At 34.6% G+C, this 22670-nt stretch overlaps 1 protein-coding gene across 1 annotated transcript; it reads right to left on the minus strand.

Moving 5' to 3' along the window:
- Nucleotides 1-383: 383 nt before the first annotated feature.
- LOC138703082 (cytoplasmic dynein 2 light intermediate chain 1) lies at nucleotides 384-22632 on the minus strand. Its single transcript, XM_069830656.1, has 9 exons — nucleotides 22497-22632; nucleotides 18871-18988; nucleotides 16849-16950; nucleotides 11984-12268; nucleotides 9020-9088; nucleotides 7860-8017; nucleotides 3129-3297; nucleotides 2926-3021; nucleotides 384-1333 (listed from the first exon to the last, which is right to left on the minus strand). The coding sequence occupies exons 1-9, from the start codon at nucleotides 22505-22507 to the stop codon at nucleotides 1265-1267; spliced, it is 1077 nt and encodes a 358-aa protein (XP_069686757.1). The 5' UTR covers nucleotides 22508-22632; the 3' UTR covers nucleotides 384-1264.
- Between the last annotated feature and the right edge of the window lie 38 nt (nucleotides 22633-22670).

The raw sequence follows: 22670 nt of genomic DNA on the forward strand, positions 1-22670 counted from the left end.
TTCTTGTAGAGCTAAGTGCATTAGAATTTATTAGGCAGTCACTCTAGCTTTCTAAACATCGGGCTCATGTATTGCTCGTCCGGTGAGAAGTGATAGCTTATCAGCCGAATTGAACCCCACCTCAGCTGCGGTGTCGCGATATATGGATGACGCATATAATGTAATACAAATATTAAAATGGCATAAAATTATGATATATTTATTTTTTTAAATAGTACTTTTATAAAACATCATTTGAATATTTTAAATGAATCTCACTTAACCTATATTATCAGCACACACAAACATTTTATTTGCGTAATATAGAATTACGTGAATTCTGTGATTGTGAATGTTGGAGTGAGTGTGCTTGCATATTTTAAATGTTTAAAGGAGTAAACGAAGAATGGATGCATTAAATTTACAATTGAAATGCACAAAATAATTTCTAGTCTCGATTTTGCAGATGTAAATGGAAAAGTTGTATGTCTTTATGTCATCATTACCATATTGTAAGGTTAATAAAGGTATGAAATAGCCTGCTTATACAAGACTGTTATTTTTTTATGCAAGTCTATTACGTAAAATTTAAAAGTAGTGAATATGGAAATATTTGACATAAGTATGTCTATATCAAGTGATCACTAAAGAAATACAGGTAACTGGAACAGGTAATATAATCAGTGAATGAAAAGTTTTAAGTTTTATGTGTAACATTTCAGATATATCGTGATTTTCCACTCTGTCCATCTCACTCCATTCTCTATCTTAAGGGTGTATTTGGACTATTATGGTTTGGAATTTATAGTTAAACATCAGAAACATTATTTGGCATTTTTTGTATGTAAATTCGTTTATATGGAAGAGTCACTATGCCTAAAAATAATTTTAATAGGAAGCATATTTACATACGAGGATTGGTCAGAAAGTAATGCCGCTTATTTTTCTCTCCTTAAAATAAATAGGTAATGTGAGGAGAGGGAGAGACTAGTCCATTTTGGGCTGTAGGATTATTTAAAAGAGAGTGAGATACGAATTTATTTCTGTTGTTTATTCATCTCGGTCTGTAACATACATTGTTTTATTTCTGTAATATAAAGCTTGTACGTAAATCTGTTATTGGAATGCATGAAATACTGGTACAGTGATAGATTATAGGATTCGATTGTCTATAAGGAAACTACAGTTCGTAATTATTTACTTTAGCTGACAGCGCGTTTTCTCAACAAAATTCATTTAAGTTAAGTTAGATGTTTACCGAAACTACAGTATGGTACTTTAAAAATTAAATATCATCAATATCATTGTGGAAACGACGTCTTCTTTCAGCTTCTTGACGATACCTCTCCAGTTCCTAAAAATGAAATTAAATATTTAAAAATATGCTACATCTTTCTTTTCAGTTGCAAGATACTTTAGTAATAGACTTTTGGGGAATCCACCATGTCTTGGAATGTAACATTTCTGACGTTTAGGAACCACATACGGATTCCATTATCATGGAAAATATGAAAGACCAGAGAAAGTTAACTTGCATATTGAATGGACAATATATTTTGCGTGATTACACACTTTTAACATTTTGTATCACTTAAAATTTAATTGTGACAACTTTTAGGTGTTAAAATGAAAACTATGTGGTAAATTACCTAGTTGACTGGTTTCGACTTTGTGTCAGCCATATTCAGAACTATTATTCAGAACAGAATTATTCAAGGTCAGAAGTTTTGAATTGAAAAAAAAAAAAATCCATTTTGAATCTTGCGTACACTACTTTTAACACTTGAATATAAGTAATTGATTAACTAGTGGACTTACTAGTGTTAATTATGTAAGTCTGTGCGGCTTACAGCTGTTTCGGTGCTTCATCAAAGATCGCTACAAAGAACACATTAAAGCAATAACCAGAGGACACAATGCATCTACATACGCCGATCACATAACCAATGCTAACCATACATATAATAACATATATGCGGACATGGAGATCCTACACATACAACCCAAGAACCAAAACCTCAACACACTAGAACAATACGAAATATACAAACACACTAAAACACACCCCGATCAAATCCTCAACACACAGATCAATTTCAGTACACACACACTATTTGACTCCACTTTTCAATGCTTTTCAACAATCAAACGCACCCACACAACAGGCAGAGAAGTTCGAAATGATGCCGAGATCTAGTAGGCTCTGAGGATGGTGTGATGAAGCACCGAAACATCTGTAAGCCGCACAGACTTACATAATTAACACGAGTAAGTCCGCTAGTTAATAAATTACTGAAAAAAAAAGTTTTTTGAATTGTGTGTGTCCAATACGATGGAACAAATACGGACCACTTGGACAATTAGTCCCGTGAGTTTATTATTAAATTAAATTAAAGGTGTATATAGTCTTTCCAGACATTCTGTATTTCTGAAACTTTGAAGATGTTGAGTTCCAGGACACAGTTGAATACCAATACTTAGAAGTCTATTTTTGAACATAATCTACAATGAAAACCTAAAAACTCGTACAAGATAAATAAAAATAGTGAAGTTAAGGAAAACAGAAGAAAATCGAGAAAAGCTTTCATGTTCCAGTCTTTTCCACCACAAGTATCTGTGCTGAAAAATTGAACCCGAATTTGTGGAATCACACACCCTTGTTCTTGAGGGTAATAACAGTGTTTGTTACTAATTTATAAACAGAGAACACAGTAGACATATTCTGTTCTTGTTTAGATGTCACTGTCGGGAAGGCTGTGCTGTCAGACATATCAGCTTGTTTTCCTTGTTGTGTCAGATATAATAAAAACTCGGTTAATAATCGAAACCTTTATCCCTAAAATAACGATAGAACAGATATTTATGGTGGACAGGATTTAAAGTTTAATGTTCTGAATTGATTTAAGAAAGCTTTGATATTGCTAAATTTAGTATAATATTTCTTACATCATCTTTCTGTGCTCTTAGAGAATCGATGATTGGCTCTCGAAAATTAAGATCTTTGGCAGGATCTTCGGGCATCACAGTTTTCTCAGTGGCTTCCTGCAAAGTGAAACCAACATTTTCAGTTGTAGGGAATTGAAGAGCTTGCTATATAGAGGCATGATAGTTTTTATATTTTGTGCTGATTAATGAAAAGATTTACTAACCTGAGGAAAGTGAGTGGTGAAGATATGTTTCCACCTGTCAATTGCTGCACCAGGACCTTTACTGGTAATAGCTCCTGTTTTTGTACTTCCCAATCCTCCAATTTGTTGCATTGAATCTGAACCAGCAGGAATGAGCAAAGGTTTGTTGTAATCTTGTGATATACTTTTACTGGAAAATAATAATAATAATAATAATAATAATAATAATAATAATAATAATAATAATAATAATATAATACATCTTGATTACACAAACAACACAAACAAACAAATACAACGACACAGGCATATACAAACTCAAATGTAACACCTGCAACAACTTCTACATAGGACAAACAGGCAGATCGTTTCAAACACGTTACAAAGACCACATCACAGCCATAACAAAATTACAAAACACCTCCACATATGCAGAACACATCACAAATGCTAACCACACCCACAGAGACATCAAAACAGACATGGAAATACTGCACATCCAACCAAAAAGCCAGAAACTAAACACACTAGAACAATATGAAATATACAGACACACAAAAACACACCTCAACGAAACTCTCAACACACAACTCAACTTCAAAACACACACACACACACTCTTTGACTCTACACTATACCACAGGAACACACCCTCACAGGAAACAAAACATGTGGCGCCAAGACCAACAACAACCAGTTCTGAAGATGACCCATAAATAGGTCGAAACATGTTAACAAGATACGTTGAAATTTAACACAGGAAAATCTTACCATACATATTCCGAAGTAGTAATAATAATAATAATAATAATAATAATAATAATAATAAATTTTTTTAACAAAATAATCTGCCCTCAATGAGGGTGACTGTAAAGATCCAGAATAAAAGCACTACAGAATAATTTAGAAAGACAAAAAAAAAAAAATAAATACAGGAATTGTTTAGTAAAAAATCCAGAGAAATGCAAACCCAATAGAATCATCAATAGTCAAAATATAAATGGTAAAGTAATATTTGGATTGAATCATTAAGAATATTGAATAAAATGTTTTGAATTTAAAAAAATCGGAGACCGAGTGCTTTTAAAATATTAAAATATATTGAATTTAGGAAGTGTGCCACATACACCAAACACAAGACCAGAAACACAGAAACATAATAATAATAATAATAATAATAATAATAATAATAATAATAATAATAATAATATTATAATAATAGACCTACTGATTACAATAATACAGTAATAATAATAATAATAATAATTTATAGACTTCTCATGTAAGAACAAAATTCCTAAACTTTCTTTATGAAGTGCGGATTTTACAAGGCCTGTCCAGAAAGTACTGGTATTCACTACTATGTTTAATTATCTTCAGAACCAATCTGGCCTTGATGTAACTTGTCAGTCAGTCAGAGGGGACCTTACTGAGTATGCGTCAACAGTCACTCTCTCGTGGAGCTACTCACTCGGAATTAAGATGCCACTGAGTGCGATTGTGTACTGTGTAACTGTCGGTCACATAATCCGAGCAAGTAGATCAGCGAATTTCCATCAAGTTTGGTTATACCGTAGTCTAGTATATACAGTCACGAAGCTCAATACGTAGTAAATATGCATCCATAGATAGTTGCTAACCACTAGGATCGCTAATATCGCCTCATTACAGACAATGCGAAATAGTACCAGCACAGTCTATTGTTCCTAGCACCCGCAAGACTCAAGCTTCGTGACTATATACTAGACTGTGGTTATACCTCGAACATTCGTCCAAGGAAACTATTCCAATGATAAAGAGAGTTTTTTAAGATGCTTGAGTGAAACTCGTATAAAATTGTTGATACCCACGCTTTAAAGATGACTGGTAATCTTTTGAAAGCGACCCATGTTAAGGAAGATCTTGAACAAGGAGAACACTCGAAAATATTCAGTGCCTGCAGGCTACTTACTTACAAATGGCTTTTAAGGAACCCGAAGGTTCATTGCCGCCCTCACATAAGCCCGCCATCGGTTCCTATCCTGTGCAAGATTAATCCAGTCTCTATCATCACACCCCACCTCCCTCAAATCCATTTTAATATTATCCTCCCATCTACGTCTCGGCCTCCGGTCTCCCAACTAACACTCTATATGCATTTCTGGATTCGCCCATACGTGCTACATGCCCTGCCCATCTCAAACATCTGGATTTTAAGTTCCTAATTATGTTAGGTGAAGAATACAATACGTGCAGTTCTGTGTTGTTTAACTTTCTCCATTCTCCTGTAGCTTCATCCCGCTTAGCCCCAAATATTTTCCTAAGAACCTTATTCTCAAACACCTTTAACCTATGTTCCTCTCTCAGAGTGAGAGTCCAAGTTTCACAACCATACAGAAGAACAGGTAATATAACTGTTTTATAAATTCTAACTTTCAGATTTTTGGACAGCAGACTGGATGATAAGAGCTTCTCAACCGAATAATAACACGCATTTCCCATATTTATTCTGCGTTTAATTTCCTCCCGAGTATCATTTATATTTGTTACTGTTGCTCCAAAGTATTTGAATTTTTCCACCTCTTCGAAGGATAAATCTCCAATTTTTATATTTCCATTTCGTACAATATTCTGGTCACGAGACATAATCATATACTTTGTCTTTTCGGGATTTACTTCCAAACCGATCGCTTTACTTGCTTCAAGTAAAATTTCCGTGTTTTCCCTAATCGTTTGTGTATTTTCTCCTAACATATTCACATCATCTGCATAGACAAGAAGCTGATGTAACCCATTCAATTCCAAACCCTGCCTGTTATCCTGAACTTTCCTAATGGCATATTCTAGAGCGAAGTTAAAAAGTAAAGGTGATAGTGCATCTCCCTGCTTTAGCCCGCAGTGAATTGGAAAAGCATCAGATAGAAACTGACCTATACGGACTCTGCTGTATGTTTCACTGAGACACATTTTAATTAATCTAACTAGTTTCTTGGGAATACCAAATTCAAGAAGAATGTCATATAATACTTCCCTCTTAACCGAGTCATATGCCTTTTTGAAATCTATGAATAACTGATGTATTGTACCCTTATACTCCCATTTTTTCTCCATTATCTGTCGAATACAAAAAATCTGATCAATTGTCGATTTATTACGCCGAAAACCGCACTGATGATCCCCAATAATTTCATCTATGTACGGAGTTAATCTTCTCAAAAGAATATTGGACAAAATTTTGTACGACGTCAACAAAAGTGATATTCCTCGAAAGTTACCACAGTTGGTTTTGTCCCCCTTTTTAAAAATAGGTACAATTATGGACTCCTTCCATTGTTCTGGTACAATTTCCTTCTCCCAAATAGCAACTACAAGTTTATAAATTTCGCTATATAATGCACTTCCACCCTCTTGTATTAATTCTGCTGGAATTTGATCGATACCTGGAGACATGTACTTTTTCAGATTTTCTATCGCAATTTCGATTTCTGAAAGTGTGGGTTCGGGTATAAATGGCTCAGCAGTTTGTATTTCAATTTCGTCCCGATCATTTCTATTTGGCGTATGTACATTTAGTAGTTGCGCAAAATATTTTTTCCATCTGTTTAGGATTGATGGAGAGTCTGCAAGCAAGTCACCATTCTCATCCTTGATCACGTTTACCCTTGGCTGATATCCGTTCTTAAATTCCTTTATACCCTTGTATAAATCTCGAATGTTTTTTTTCTTACTATTTGTTTCTACCTCATTCAGTTTTTCCTTCAAGTAACCTCTCTTTTTTTTCCTAAGTGTACGACTTGCTTCCCGTCTTTCATTGAAATAATTATCTCTCTTCTGCCTGCAGGCTACAGTCAACAAAAAATCAGTGATTGGCAGTGTGAGAATTAGGCAAAGATCAGGGAATTCGACTATCATTTCAGAGATCCTGATGAAGGATCTTGCCATGAAACTTGTGGCAGCAAAATTCGTTTCAAGACTCCTATCACAAGAGCAAAAGGAATTTCTTGCTGAAGTTAAACAGGAGTTGAGTGAAACTTCTAACAGTGATTCAGATTTCCTCAAAACGACCATAACTGAACATGAGTCATGGGTCTATGACCTTGAAATAAAAAGCCATTCTTCCTATAGTTAGTCACTTGAGTCTCCACAAGTCTCGAAGAAATCAGAATAAAAACAACATCATGTTGACGGTTTTTTTAAATCATGAAGCTATTGTTCACTATGAGCAAACTCTAGCCAAGATCTGCCCAAGAATTTCCATAGGATTACCTGATAATCACCTTGGAGTTGGAGAAAACCTTGGAAGAAACCCATTCAAGTAATCAGCGTAAGTATGACTTGAATCCAGATACCAGGAGTGATGATTATCGTCATCATCCTGAATTATATGAAAGAAGTTCGGATAACTATGGAAAATTGGAAGAATCAAATACTGAGAGTGAATAACATAGAATCCCTCCCAGATGAAAGAACTTTTTTATTGTTAGCGTGAAAATAGACGAAATTCAGGTACACTAACAAGGAGATGGTCTGAAGATGTAAAGTGTATTCATGAAAAGAAAATCAGATGTTGACTTCTTACCGAAGGAACTTAGATTCGATCTTTGGCAGGTCCTGTGAGATTTGTGGTAAACAAAATGGATCTTGCTCCATTATTACCTTATAATCTTCTCATTGTCTTTGAATACTCTCTTTGGCTTAAAAGAGATAGTAAATAAATAATTAAGCAAATAAACATATAGGTAAATGAACGAATAACAGTGTTATCTAACTTACACAGGAGGACCTCCAAATGCATGATGACTAAGTAAGTCTTTTGCCTTTTTGACAAGTCCAGAATCCTTGAGACTGTAGAATTGCAATGTGGCTCCCAATGTATGTGCAACGTACCTCAAGCAGCGACAAACTACCTTCTTTTTCTCTGAGTCGAAGTCCTACAAGGAATAACACACATAAATGCACTTCTTAATGCCTGAAATGTGATTGTAAAAAGTTACACTGAATACGAAAGTGTTGAAATTGAAATAGCTGTACAAGGGGTATCTGGATTTGTACAAATTTCCAATGAGTGTTTAACTAAATTATCTAATATATGAAGGTGTTGAGAAAAATATTAATATGTAGTCAAAATGTGTGTCTGTGAAGTGTTATATTCTCCTCTTACTATACGTACTATCTGTAGGCCTATATGAAGCCAGAGTCGATAAAAAGTATATACGCAAGGTAGCAAATAATCACTTTCTTACAAAAAGATACATATATGTTTCTTCATTACTTATGTACGTGACTCATAAAATTTAATATAAAGTAATAAACAGCTAATTTTTTAAATCTTATTAATGAAATTAGTAAAAGTTGAGGATTTTAGAACCTACATGAATTAAGTCTAAGAAAGGTGTCATGCCTTCGACTAGTAATGGTTCAAATGCTCATGGGGGAAGAAATTTACTCGTGAAATCTTGATCACTGTATGAGACCGGTACCCACCAAACATTGAGATGAGTTTGGGGAGCTACAATGAGTAGTGAAATTCAGTTTCATAAGTCAGCTGTAATAGCTGGAAAGGTCATTGTGCTGACCACACATTACCGCTTTACTGGCTGGATGATTGTTCACCTCTACTGAAATATGTAGGTAGTTGGCTGGTTTGTCTTGACCCTCCATGGGTTGTTGTGCCATGGATTTATTTATTATTTTATATATAAGAATTAAAATTGTTCTTGAAATATCTTGTATTCGCAAAATAATTGAACTATTTTAATTTGCATTAGTTGTATTCATGAGATTTATATCGGCATTTGAAATAACATTTTTCGAAAGATTTATGCGTGCGATTTGATACGATTTGAAGAAAATATGAATTTTATTTTGTTTCTGAATTATGTAAATGTATTTTGTAATTGTGTTTCAGTTTGTAAATTCCCATTATAACATACCTGAAATACATCGTACTTTCCTCCAAGTATAACAAGTGGAATTGGAAAGGGATCCATGTACTCTTTGTCCTGAAAGAGAGAACACATTCTAAAACTGATACACGTAGATAAAAGCCTTGAGATTTTAATTAAATTAAGATATAGGTACTATTTTCAAATGTAAATTCTAAATCTGGAATTCTTAGTTCTCAAATTTTATTTAATCTCACATTTTATTTGGAATTTCAATTTTTATTTTTTTCCCCCATTGTACAGACCTAGAAACAAAATTTGGGCCACCTGAATCTTTCAGTGCTTAAGCAATGAGCATGTGCAGTATGTTATAACTGGAACTTCGAAAATTCAAAATTCAGGTAACCCAAATTTTGTTTCTGGGTCTGTACATAATAATAATAATTAGTTTCCACATGCGATTCATATAATTATGAATATATATATATATTTTTTTACTAATATTGGGTACTTGACTGTCTGCCATTCACCGTTATGTGAAGACCAATTTTCCAATAGAGGCGTTGTTCAGGGTGCGCCATTGGAGGCTGATCTACACTACATGCGCTATAAGATGAGATGATGATGGAGATTTGTTGGGAAGCCAGAGGGGAGCTTTTAAATCACTTTTAATGTAATTGGAAGATTGACTGTTATTCATAGCTTATTTTAGTCCTTTAATTAGACACACTTAAGAATTTACAGCAAATTGTGTTTATTTAACCTAATTCTATTACCTTAATTCCTTCATAGACATTACTTTCAATCATAGAATTTTTCTCAAATCTTCTGTCACTTTTTTGTGTTATAACTTGTTTATTTTTATAGGGAATATTAGGTATATCTGAAACATTTGAATATAGTAGTAGTATATCCTCTTGCTTCATCAGGAGGACAGTGCATCTGTGAAACACTTCCATCTAACTCTTGTTCCTTGTCAATATTTTAACCTCATTCCATGTTTTGCCGCATGTCTTTGCCTCCTCTATAATTATCCTTTTCTAAGAATGTTTAGGTCTTCCTGCTTTCCGTTCGTCTTGTGGATTCCAGTTCAGTGCCTGCTTCTCGATAGATTCGTCTTCTTTCGTCAAAGTATGTTCTATCCACCTCCACTTCCTCATTTTAATTTATTTCTCATCACAAACTTCCCACACTGTAAGTTACTTATTACTTCGGGACATCTTATACCAGTTAGTCTTCTCAAGCACCGATTTATGAATGTCTGTAATCTATTTGTAATTTGGTTAGTTATTTTCTAGGTTTCGCATCCATAAAGCAAAAGTGATTTAACAATGCTATTAAATATTCGAATCTTTATTTTCTTACATATATTTTTGTTCTTCCAGACTGCATACAATTGTATGCCTTTTTAATGCGTATTTTAACATATTCTGGAGCTCCTCCACTTGTTATCACTATGCTACCTAGGTAAATAAATTCAACTGTTTCGATATCTTCTTTATTTATTTGTATTCTTCTAGCCTTCCACACAGACCCCATCTTATACCCATCTTCCACCATATATTATTTTCCTCATTACTAGAGTCCCGATTTTTTCCTTAGTATGTATCTGTCTGAAAACTAAAAATGTCGGCGAATTAGGCTACTGAGACCATTATTTTTAATTTTAGTACTACATATTTTTACATATTTCGCGTCCACACCTGTGAAGTAACGGTTAGCGCGTCTGGCAGCGAAACCAGGTGGCCCAGGTTCGATTGCCGGTCAGGGCAAGTTACCTGGTTGAGGTTTTTTCCGGCGTTTTCCCTCAATCCCATATGAGCAAATGCTGGATAACTTTTGGTGCTGGACCCTGGGCTCATTTCACCTGCATTATCACCTTAATCTCAATCAGACGCTAAATAACCTAAGATGTTGATAAAGCATCGTAAAATAACCTACTAAAAAAACCATATTTCGCACAATATCACATACTTTTAAGATATCGGTAATTACATATTTTTACATGCAATTAACATCCATGCCAAATATCGTTTAATTGTATGCCTTGTAAAGAACATTGTAAATATTTCAGCATAAACTGAAACGAAATTATAAAAATATTTATACAATTTTAAAATAGAACTTGCCAGTACGTAATGTGATACGCATTTCAGCATTCAGGATAGGACAATCACTCAAGTATAACTTGGTATTTCCCTGCTAATCCTGTTGTCTTGCATTTTGTTCTAAAAAAAAAAAGCCTACGTGTTTGATAAATCTCACTACATAACGATTTCAAGTCACTCCACCACCTGAGCCACTTCCTCACCAGAGAAACGCTGAACCTTCTAGAAGATATTGCTGTCAGCCACATCCATTAGTTTAAATAGGCACCATTAACCTCGTGCGATGTCAAGAGATCGTTTTGGGTGTATAAGAAAATAATATCTGATCGCTAGAGGAACTTAACTTTTGAAAATATGGAAAAATATCTTGTGGCATATCGGGCTTCATGCCATGACATAATAAATGTGTAATTTATACGAAATTAATCTTATACTTTATATTTATTTAAAACAAAACCAATTTTTGAAACGAATAACAATTTTTGACTTCCTGTGCAATTTTGATGTTATATATTTAGTACATATTTTGAGGGTTTTAGTTACTTGTTTATGCACATATTTTTAGGATCAATATTACATAAAAATCGGGGCTCTACTCATTACATCATCCAGTACTAAAAGAAAGAGGGTTGGAGGTAAAATACACCTTTGTCTCACTCCACTAGTGACTCCAAAAGATTCCGTTTCTCTTCATGTATTGCCTGACATTTATATTCTCTGTACATTTCATTTATTAAGTTTAAAATTTTTTCTTGTTTCAAAACTTTCCACAGGTGCCCTCTCCTCACAGAGTCAAAATATGCTCTTTCAAAATCTATAAAAGTAGCATAAGGAGCTGTGATTTGAATGTATTTGCCGTAAATTTCACAGAAAGAAGTCTTAGTTGAACAACCAACCATCTTACCTCACTGTCCTTTCCCACCCTTTGCCAGGCTCTCTCCTGAAGTCCTTCAATGAACTTGCCCGCTTCTCTTCCTGATGAGGCATTGGCTTGTTTTCTCAGAGCCGCATGCAGGCTCTGAACAAGCGTTTCCAATGTGAACCATAACTGCTGTGGAACTGCCAAGTCTAGCATGAGGACTATGGTGAGGTTGCTGAGGTCATTCGAGGCTGCTGCCAGAGGAGCCGAGAGCAGTGTGGGGAACAGAGTCCCTCCTCCGAGCTCCCAGATGTGGCACACATCTTTCACCTAAAAACCCACACACTTTTATATAGAATTGCTCGCATCATCTTATGACATATTGCAATCAAGCTGCCACCTGAATGCTTAGAAAGTATGTAACTTCTTAAAATCTGAGAGTGACTGATTGTTACTGATTTTTGTCACTTGTTTCCATTATTTCTTATATATATAAATTGCTAAGGGAAACTTATATGTAATGGATATACTAAGTTCTTTAAGTAAACCATATATTTTATTTAATGAAGTGCTATATTTGTGATTGACTGCTTAATTTATCTGTTTTGAATCTTGCTAGCTACGGAGCAAATTATGTTCATCATACTAAAAGTACCTAGAAAAGACATTTGACAGAGTGGATTGGAATAAACTGATGGGAATCCTGAAGAAAGTAGGGGTTGATTGGAAAGAGAGGATACTGTTCAGTAATTTTTATATGTTGTTATTTTCTGATGCCAGGCGTTTGACAATAAAGTCATTTGGCCTCTTGCACTCCAATATTTTTCAAAGATATTATCATGGTCAGCCAATGAAGCACAGATTTTGAGGTGTTCCAAATCCATTTCTTGGTTTGAGTTGCACAGTAGGCAGTTAGGGGACTGATATATTCCAATTCTATGCAGGTGTTTGGCCAAACAGTCATGGCCTGTTGCCACTCTAAATCTTGGTAAATCGGGAATTAACTGTGGATTATGTAATCTTTATATGAAACGAGTCGAAGTCATGATAGGTGAAGAAATTTCTGAAGTAAGTGAAATACCCTGTTCAACATCTAGTTGGAGGATTTAGTGAAGAGCTGTTTTCAGAACATTGGAGAGGTGACAGTAGGAGGAAGAAGAATAAAGTGCATATGGCGTTGTTAGCAGAAGAGGAGATGATACTAAAGGATATGCTACTAGAGGTAAATGACAGCTGTGAACAATATGGGATGAAAATAAATGCAAACAAGACGAAGACCATGGTTGTCGGAAGAAAAATAAAGAAGGTAAACGTGCGAATACTAAATGAGGTAGTAGAGCAAGTGGACAGCTTCAAATACTTGAGGTGTACTACAGTAGACCCTCGATTTAATGGACCTCGATTCAACGGACTTCGGATTTAACGGATATATTTTAAAATCTCTATTTCTAGACTATTTCACAACAAATACAGTTCTACAGCGTGAACAAGAGGACGACGACGATGAATCGGTTACATCTGTTCCAAAATTATCAGTAATACGAAAACATACGGATGACGTTAAATCATACATGGGGGCTTCTTCAGATCCAGAAGTTTTTGCATAATTTGAACATTTTAGACAGTTTCGATATTTAGTAATAAAGAAACAGCATGCAATTGGAAATATTTGCCATCGTCCTACCCATTCTTTCATGCTTTAAGCTAGCGTTGTGCATTACAGGCGCTATGTTCGTTCAATATTCGCCGATGTTAGCTCTGCAGAAGGAGACTTGTCGTGTTTGTTCCACCTTGTTATAAAAAATTCGCTGTCCTCCTCTCCTCCCCCCCCCCTCCTTCTGTTTTAACCGCTTGAGGATTTTAGCACAGATTTTTCGATTAGTTTTTCATATGAAATAAGATGAAATTTGTAAAATCTTAATTGCTGTTCTTATGTTCGAACATCGCAGACACTATTTTAAACGCTTAGGGATTTGAGCACATATCTTGCGATTAGTTTTCATATGAAATAAGACGAAGTTTATTATATATTGGTTTTCTCTCTGATGTTTGAACATTGCACAATACTAGTCTGTACTATGAGCATATGCATTTTTTTTTAATAGATTTTGTTTGATTTATATATACGTATATTTTTGTGAATGTTTAGTCATATTGATAACACTAAAAATTCCTATACTCATTACTGTGCGTAACTTCGCAAGATACAGGGTGATTCACGAGAATTTACCGCCACTTACAGAGCTTATTTCCGAAGACATTCTGAGCAAAACATGTCATATAAACATTTGTCCTAATCTCAATATTTTCAGAGTTATACTAATTTGAAGTTGTTAGTAAAATACTTTTTTTCTTTAGTTTTAAGGGTAAAAGAATATTACAAATAAAGTATGAACTATTCAGAAGTGTCATTTCTTTAATTGACTAGTGGTCTGAAGCTAAAAATGTATTTATTTAATATTCTTTTACCCTTAAAACTAAGGAATAATGATAATTTTACAAAAAACTTCAAATTAATGTAACTCTGAAAATATTGAGATTAGGACACATGTTTACAGCGGCGGATGCAGGATTTTTTTTCGGGGAGGGATTTGAGGAGATAGTAAAAATGGAGTAATGAGAAATAAGTTTATATACTCACAATTTGTTTCTGAGTCACAAACATTTACAAGTTGGCCTGAGTAGCCTTCTATGCTCGAAGTTGCGGGTTCTACCCCAACCCAGCTCGATGGCATTTAAGTGTGTTTAAATGCAACAGGCCTCATATCAGTCGATTTACTGGCCTGTAAAAGAAGTCCTGAGGGAAAAAATTCCGGCACACCGGTGACACTGATATAACCTCGGCAATTGCGAGCGTTGTTAAATAAAGCATAATTTTTTAATTCTAACATTTACAATGACTGCAATAAAAAACCAATGACAGAATGACATTTACAGAAGAAGGCGACGAGGCTTCTTAGACATTTCATCCAGTACTTCATGAGCTTTTACTTCTACATTTTTATATATATACATCAAGGCCAGTCCATTTAATCTGTCTGCTCCCATCGTTCTCCTCAAATAAGTCTTCAAATACCGCAATGTTGAGAACGACCATCTGGTGTTGCTGTAGTTACAGCGCCTTGTAAGTCCAGGGAAAAATAATTTCATTGCACTTGTTCAAAGATGATATAAAATCAGTAGGTATTAGGTGAAGATTTTTCTGATCAAGGAAATTTCTTCTCCACGTCTTCAATTCATTGAAGAAAGACTCTGGTGATGCATCAACATCATTGGGCCACTGATCACTATAGCCTCAACAGCAGTTTCTAAATCTTCATCTGATGCTCGCACTATGTTTTTAGGCAGAAAAGTTTGTATGGACTTTAGGATTCCCTTATGATTTAAAAACCTGTCCTTGAGCTGACTAATGAAATAGTCCAAGAAGAGAAGGAAAATTAAAAGCCTAAAATACTCTTCATGACTCTCTGTCTTAAAGTAAGAACGCTGTGTTTGTCTTCCTGCAGTTCTTGGAATTTAACATTTTAGCAAAGAGAATTGCAATTGCGAGCGTTGTTAAATAAAGCATAATTTTTTAATTCTAACATTTACAATGACTGCAATAAAAAACCAATGACAGAATGACATTTACAGAAGAAGGCGACGAGGCTTCTTAGACATTTCATCCAGTACTTCATGAGCTTTTACTTCTACATTTTTATATATATACATCAAGGCCAGTCCATTTAATCTGTCTGCTCCCATCGTTCTCCTCAAATAAGTCTTCAAATACCGCAATGTTGAGAACGACCATCTGGTGTTGCTGTAGTTACAGCGCCTTGTAAGTCCAGGGAAAAATAATTTCATTGCACTTGTTCAAAGATGATATAAAATCAGTAGGTATTAGGTGAAGATTTTTCTGATCAAGGAAATTTCTTCTCCACGTCTTCAATTCATTGAAGAAAGACTCTGGTGATGCATCAACATCATTGGGCCACTGATCACTATAGCCTCAACAGCAGTTTCTAAATCTTCATCTGATGCTCGCACTATGTTTTTAGGCAGAAAAGTTTGTATGGACTTTAGGATTCCCTTATGATTTAAAAACCTGTCCTTGAGCTGACTAATGAAATAGTCCAAGAAGAGAAGGAAAATTAAAAGCCTAAAATACTCTTCAGGACTCTCTGTCTTGAAGTAAGAATGCTGTGTTTGTCTTCCTGCAGTTCTTGGAATTTAACATTTTAGCAAAGAGAATTTACGTGGAAAACTCTCTAATTCCTATGTACATTCACGAATTAAAATTAATATTATTTTTGTTTCTTGTTTCGTATTTTTCTCAAAATTTCGGGAGGGGATATAGCTCCTTAATCTTCCCCCTTGCATCCGCCCCTGCATGTTTATATGACATTTTTTGCTCAAAATGTCTTCGGAAATAAGCTCCGTAAGTGGCGGTAAATCCTCGTGAATCACCTTGTATGTGCCTGACATCATTATGCAGCTAAAATATAAAGGCGCAGGGAAAGGAGGAACTAAGGAGAAAGCCACCGAACATGTAAGAAAGGGGAAAAATTGAACAAATGCAAAGGGAACTTCGGTTCTACAGAGACTCGGCAAACTTGAACCGAACATAAAGCCTCTAACCGGTTTTCAACAGACTCGATTATTTTAGTTTACATGCATTTCCACGTACTGTTGGATGTCTAAGGAGTAGGGCGAAGTTTGTAGTATCTTGATATCTCATGTTTGAACATTGCACGACACTAGTGTAGGCATAGCAAAATGTAGGCTTAATGAAATATGGACTGTTGTAAAATTGATATAACACAGCATGTAAATTACCAATTTGGGCATCAGATTTTGATAGTACATTTATAATTTCATATTAACTATTCTTAATTTACTATGTAGTTCAATTCCATTTCATAACTTACCAAACTCTTTCCAGCTTTTCTTCCAAAAGTATATTCTAAAGCAAGGGTCTGCTTAGCTGTCTCATTTCGGTCTAGAAATCTGTGTATTAATGATGTTTTCCCCTGAAATTATTACCAACAAATGTTATATTAAGCTTATAGCCTATTCAGTTTCATTGTAACAATGACTTGATCTATTCATTATAGTGTCGTTTGGCTATGCGAAGAGAACCTTGTATGTTCTCTCCTTGAAAAAACATGTCGGAATTGAATATTAGCTAAGAAAATAAAACAAAACTCATATTTTGCATAAGTCTTAATTGTTAACTATTGACTAATAATTTATAAATGTTCCTCTACTTCCTCATGGGAAATGAAATAGTCGAACACTATAAACAAATACCTTACTATAATAATACCACACAACTGTATACTAGCAACATTGACGAGAATGCGAAATATCGCAGACCTGACATCTAGCGGAGCGGCGTGGAATTACTTAATATTAACATAGCGGGATTCGGACTATTGTTTAAAATGTGAGTTACTAATGCGGAATTATAATATAATTCATATATTATATGAAGGGTGCACGGGAATAACGATCAAGGTCCATTTTAGAAAGTTTCGAGAAAAACGAATTTTAAAGTTTAAGCACTTAATACTTAGTTATGTGTGTATTTAATAGAAATTGACGTAGTGGAATGTAAAGAACGATGATTTCTTATTAATTATACAATGACATTTTGTTCTAAATTTGGATGGCAGCAATGGAAAATGCAATATAAGCAAGCAATGTGTAAACAAGCACACTAGATGACAAAAGCTTCTCAACCGAATAATAACAGGCATTTCGCATATTTAATCTGCGTTTAATTTCCTCCCGAGTGTCATATTATATTATATTATATTATATTATATTATATTATATTATATTATATTATATTATATTATATTATGTTATATGAAACACTTAAGAAATGTTGAATAGTAGGATTTCATGTAAAATTATTATTTTATATCAAAGCTGCATATTATGAGAAATATTGCATACTTCATATTACTTTCCATAATTAATTGTTACATATTTTTTCTTTGGTTTAGTGAGACAAAATTAATTCTGACATTAAGAATGAATTTACAATAACGCTTTATATACGCATTGTTGACAACTGCAAAGATAAAATTGATATTAATCTGGTGCTTGTAATAATTAGTAAAGGCATGTGGACAACAATAAAACTTAATTTGATAAAACCTTAAAATTTCCAGTAACATTTTAACTTCTATTCATTTATTAGATCTAAATAAAAAAAACTAATTTGTATTTTTCTATCAACATAAAGACGAAGGAATTAGGCCTACTAAAGAATGTTGTTGACTCAAGTTTTATGATCTCTCGGAAATCGAAAGTTCGATTTGGAGCAATTTGTAATGCTGTAATTTTGTAGCAATTATAAACAGCACATATACACCCTGACATTTTAACACAGCACTAATTAATAAAACTATTAACTAGCTCAGCAACAATATACATTGCAGTTGATTACAGCTTGTTTCGCGAGTATCGCCACACCGGCCGCCTAGGTAGCAGCACCAGCGTCGTTCGCGCGCAGAACTGCTAGCTGTCCGGTATTATTATAGTAAGGTCCGTAAGGTATTTACTGTAAATCTAATTTTTCTAATCAGAGACGATTTTTTCTCGGGTATATTTTACATTCTTCATTTTAATATTTTGTTACTTTTTCATTGGACTGACGCATTGATGCTAATTGCAAATACATTTACGAGAGGATTATTTTCAGATATATTACCTGTGGTACCGGTACTGGAATGACTCATTTTAGTCATTGTTAAGATTATTTTTCATTCTACAGATTCAACTCTACATTATTATTATTATTATTATTATTATTATTATTATTATTATTATTATTATTATTATTATTATTATTACATAATAAGCTGTATGAAACCAGCTCCAAATAGGCTTCATTCATAAATTCTATTGAAGTTAAGTAAAATCATCGTTGTAATACTTACTACACTTTTGCTTCCCAATATGAGGATAGTCCTTTCTTTCGTCTGACCTCCAGATGAAAGTTGAACATTATCTTGATCACTGTTGAGCTTAACAGCAATATCCCATAGGCTGTCTTTTCTGAAAGAATCCCCCACCCCCAAAAGGTTAATTAATTACGTAGACAGGATTATTGAAATCTTACAAATTTGATACCTAATATTGAAGTGACTGACCTCTTCTAAATTCTTGAAGCCTCATAAAAAGCTCCAAGATAACATAATTATTACCGTAATTAAATATTCAGTCATAATATTTAGAAATCATTTATATACTAACAAAGACATATAGAAGAAGTTATTTTCCGTTTATATCAAAAATATATTCCAATTTTTTTCAATGTTAATTGTAAAATTTATTGTGGGCTATTCTGTGTTAATTGGTAAATCCCGTATATGAGGTCAGACTTGAACTATACTCTTATCAGTAAAGCATTCTGAGAATAGCGTGACAATCTGCCATATCGTATTGGTGAGAACTGAGGAGCATGTTGCAAACACGTGTTTTTCATTTCCCCTTTGATTTGAATTGGTATATTTTCTATTTTCATTTTTAGAAAATAATACGTGGAAAAAAATAAGAGAAGAAATTTTACCTGCAACACAATATTAAAGTTACTGAATACCGGTACAAATAAGTTCAGCTATTAAACTATGTATAACAGTTGTCAGTAACTGATGTCTGCGGCCTTGAAAAAAAATTTGGAATGATAGCTCTGTGAACCTATCCACTTCATTGTTACGGGTAAAAGAATACTTCTGCAACCTTCCTACTAATAATGAAAATATTTAATTCACTAGTAGATTAGGTTACTTTACAGTATAACAAAAAAAAAAAGTCATTCAGCTGCTATAAATATAACCAAATGTTTCTAGCAGGTATTATGCAACTCACGAGAATGACATTTCCAATATCCGCCACCCACAAGAGAAGACTACAAGAGTGGTTGTTTCCACCCACCCCTAACTTTCTCCAGACATCAGAATCTAAGAATTCAGTCACGGACAGTAGTAATGATTTCGTGCTATTGAAGGCGGAAAATAGGAAAGTTTGGTGAATACTGGGTTTGCAGTGAAGGACCTGCCCTTAGGAGAACACTATGAATGAATGAATGAATATTATACGATATTGTTATGTTGATAATTAATTTAAAATATTTTAGAAAGTTGTCTAGGTCTAACATTCACAAAATTTCTGCATAAGAGCAAATTTCGAGAAACCTGGGAATATTCATATCCGTAAAATTAAAATACTTTAGGAACTGGTACTTTAACATTACGTAGATACCGTATGAAGATCATTTGTAGATTTACCCTCTTTACAGAAAATTTGCTGTTTCTCAAATATTAGACTATGTTCATTCGGAAATCGAGTCATTTACAATTCATGCGGTTTTTTTAAAATCAGTCTCAAATCAGAAAAAAATTAAATAACCTATGATAAATGCTATGTATTGTGGGTCCCTATCACCACGGCATGGCGCGTCCACATGTTGCGGATAGAGGAGACGGCCTCCAGATATGGAGAGTAGCTGCGAATATATTGAATAAGCAGTCGTGGACAGCCGATAAGGGGTGGTCCTCCAGCTTGGGGGTTGGGCGAAGGGCTAACAACCCATCACCGTAAAAAACAGCTTGTTACGAATCCTTCAAATATGGTTCTTAGGAAAATATTTGGGGCTAAGAGGGATGAAGTTACAGGAGAATGGAGAAAGTTACACAACGCAGAGCTGCACGCATTGTATTCTTCACCTGACATAATTAGGAACATTAAATCCAGACGCTTGAGATGGGCAGGGCATGTAGCACGTATGGGCGAATCCAGAAATGCATATAGAGTGTTAGTTGGGAGGCCGGCGGGAAAAAGACCTTTGGGGAGGCCGAGACGTAGATGGGAAGATAATATTAAAATGGATTTCAGGGAGGTGGGATATGATGGTAGAGACTGGATTAATCTTGCTCAGGTTAGGGATCAATGGCGGGCTTATGTGAGGGCGGCAATGAACCTCCGGGTTCCTTAAAAGCCAATAAGTAAGTAAGTAAGTAAGTATGATAAACTACAAAACATATGGCAATCAAAGGAATAGAATCCGACATTTTAATATAGGTATTACCAATGAAATTAATTTATATTATACCTATAACAATTGTTACCTATTTTTAAAATGAAAGCAGAAATATTAATTTAATTTCTGTTCAAAAATTAAAAATAAATTTACAATTGATATTGAAATAAGCAAGACAGGCCACTGGTGTAGCTCAGGCTGTAGCGCATTCGCCTGCTGATTCGGAGTTGCTCTCGGGGGTATGTTCGATTCCCATGAGGTTTGATTATCTGGTTAGGTTTTTCCGAGGTTTGCCCCAACTGTACCGCGAATGTCAGGTAATTCCATAGTGAATCCTCGGTCTTATCTCGCTACCACCAATTTTATCAACACTAAATAAAATAGTAGTTAAGGGAGAGTCTGGTAATATCGGACATCGGGTAATATCGGACAGTGAGTTTCTTTCATCTATCACACGATGGTAGTACCTGATTGACATGGTTACGTTTCTGTGATGTCGCATAGAGAAACGTAACCATGTCATTCAGGTACTACCTTATGGTGGTAGATGAAAGAAACGCACTGTCCGATATTACGCGATGTCTGATACTACCCGATTCTCCCCTAATAAAGCATCATTAAATAACCGACAAAAAAGCAAGGCAGACTCGATTACTACGGTATCGATTTTTGTATGAGCATTCGACAATAATTGACATTCGCAAAAATCTAGGCCTTTGTAACGTATACAAATTTATAAGTGGTGTGACTGCAGAAAGTTTGAGAAGAATAACGAACTTCATGGTGTGCCTTCACATCTATTTATCTCGAAAATCGAATGGATTTGGCAAAATGTACTTTTGTGATGAATGTGTATAGGACTTCCCTGCCAGGGATGACTTCTATCCCACCTTACAAAATATTATAATTTTATTGCTTTAATACGAGTATACTTCATAAAGTATAAAGTAAGCAAAGAAAGTAATATTGATTTATTATCATCACTGGTAAACTGACAACAATCAATAACTTAGGAAGTACAGATCTTATCTTAAGCCTGCTCATGGATATAATTATTATTATTATGATGAAGATGCAAGACAAGTCAGTGCGACCAAGCGTTGAGCCGTATCGAATAAGGATAATAATTTTTATTTGTGATATTCACTATCTAGGATTCTATGCCCCCCCCTCATCAGAAATCTTAATTCGCACCCTGAATGTGTGTCAATATCTAGCGACATAGAAGTCGCAAACAGTTAGATTTACAATCACTTCAACACATCATTGCATTGTAAGGATGAGTTGTCTCTTATAGTTTCAGCTTGAATGACTTTAGGTCTAAAATTTGACTACGTACATACTGATTATATGTTCCCATTTTCTCCCTATTCCTATAAAATCATAGGTGCTATATTAGTAACACGGACATTTGGACATTGCACATTTCAATACAAGCTAGACTATATTTAATTTCGCGTTAGTTACAAATGAAGTCTTTAAAGTTTCAGCAAAATAAACACTATAGTACGTTTGATCTCTTACCCGATAGGCATTCTGCCAAATTGGTTTTTTTAACGAATGCGTTTCTCTTGCACTGACTAGTATACACCGCATGGATCCAAGGCAAGAGTGCACGAATAACAAAGTTTGGAATGAGTTCAATAATGCTGTAGGTCGCATGCCCGCATGTTGCCAACTGACGAACATAATGTTCCT

Source organism: Periplaneta americana, chromosome 7 (genome assembly GCF_040183065.1).
Source record: "Periplaneta americana isolate PAMFEO1 chromosome 7, P.americana_PAMFEO1_priV1, whole genome shotgun sequence".
NCBI lineage: Eukaryota > Metazoa > Arthropoda > Insecta > Blattodea > Blattidae > Periplaneta > Periplaneta americana.

Coding starts and splice junctions, on each gene's coding strand:
- LOC138703082 (XM_069830656.1), bottom strand. Junction 9,089..11,983: donor GGGTGGGAAAGGACAGTGAG/GTAAGATGGTTG, acceptor TCTCTCTTTCAG/GACAAAGAGTACATGGATCC. Junction 3,298..7,859: donor GCATTTGGAGGTCCTCCTGT/GTAAGTTAGATA, acceptor ATTATTTTCCAG/TAAAAGTATATCACAAGATT.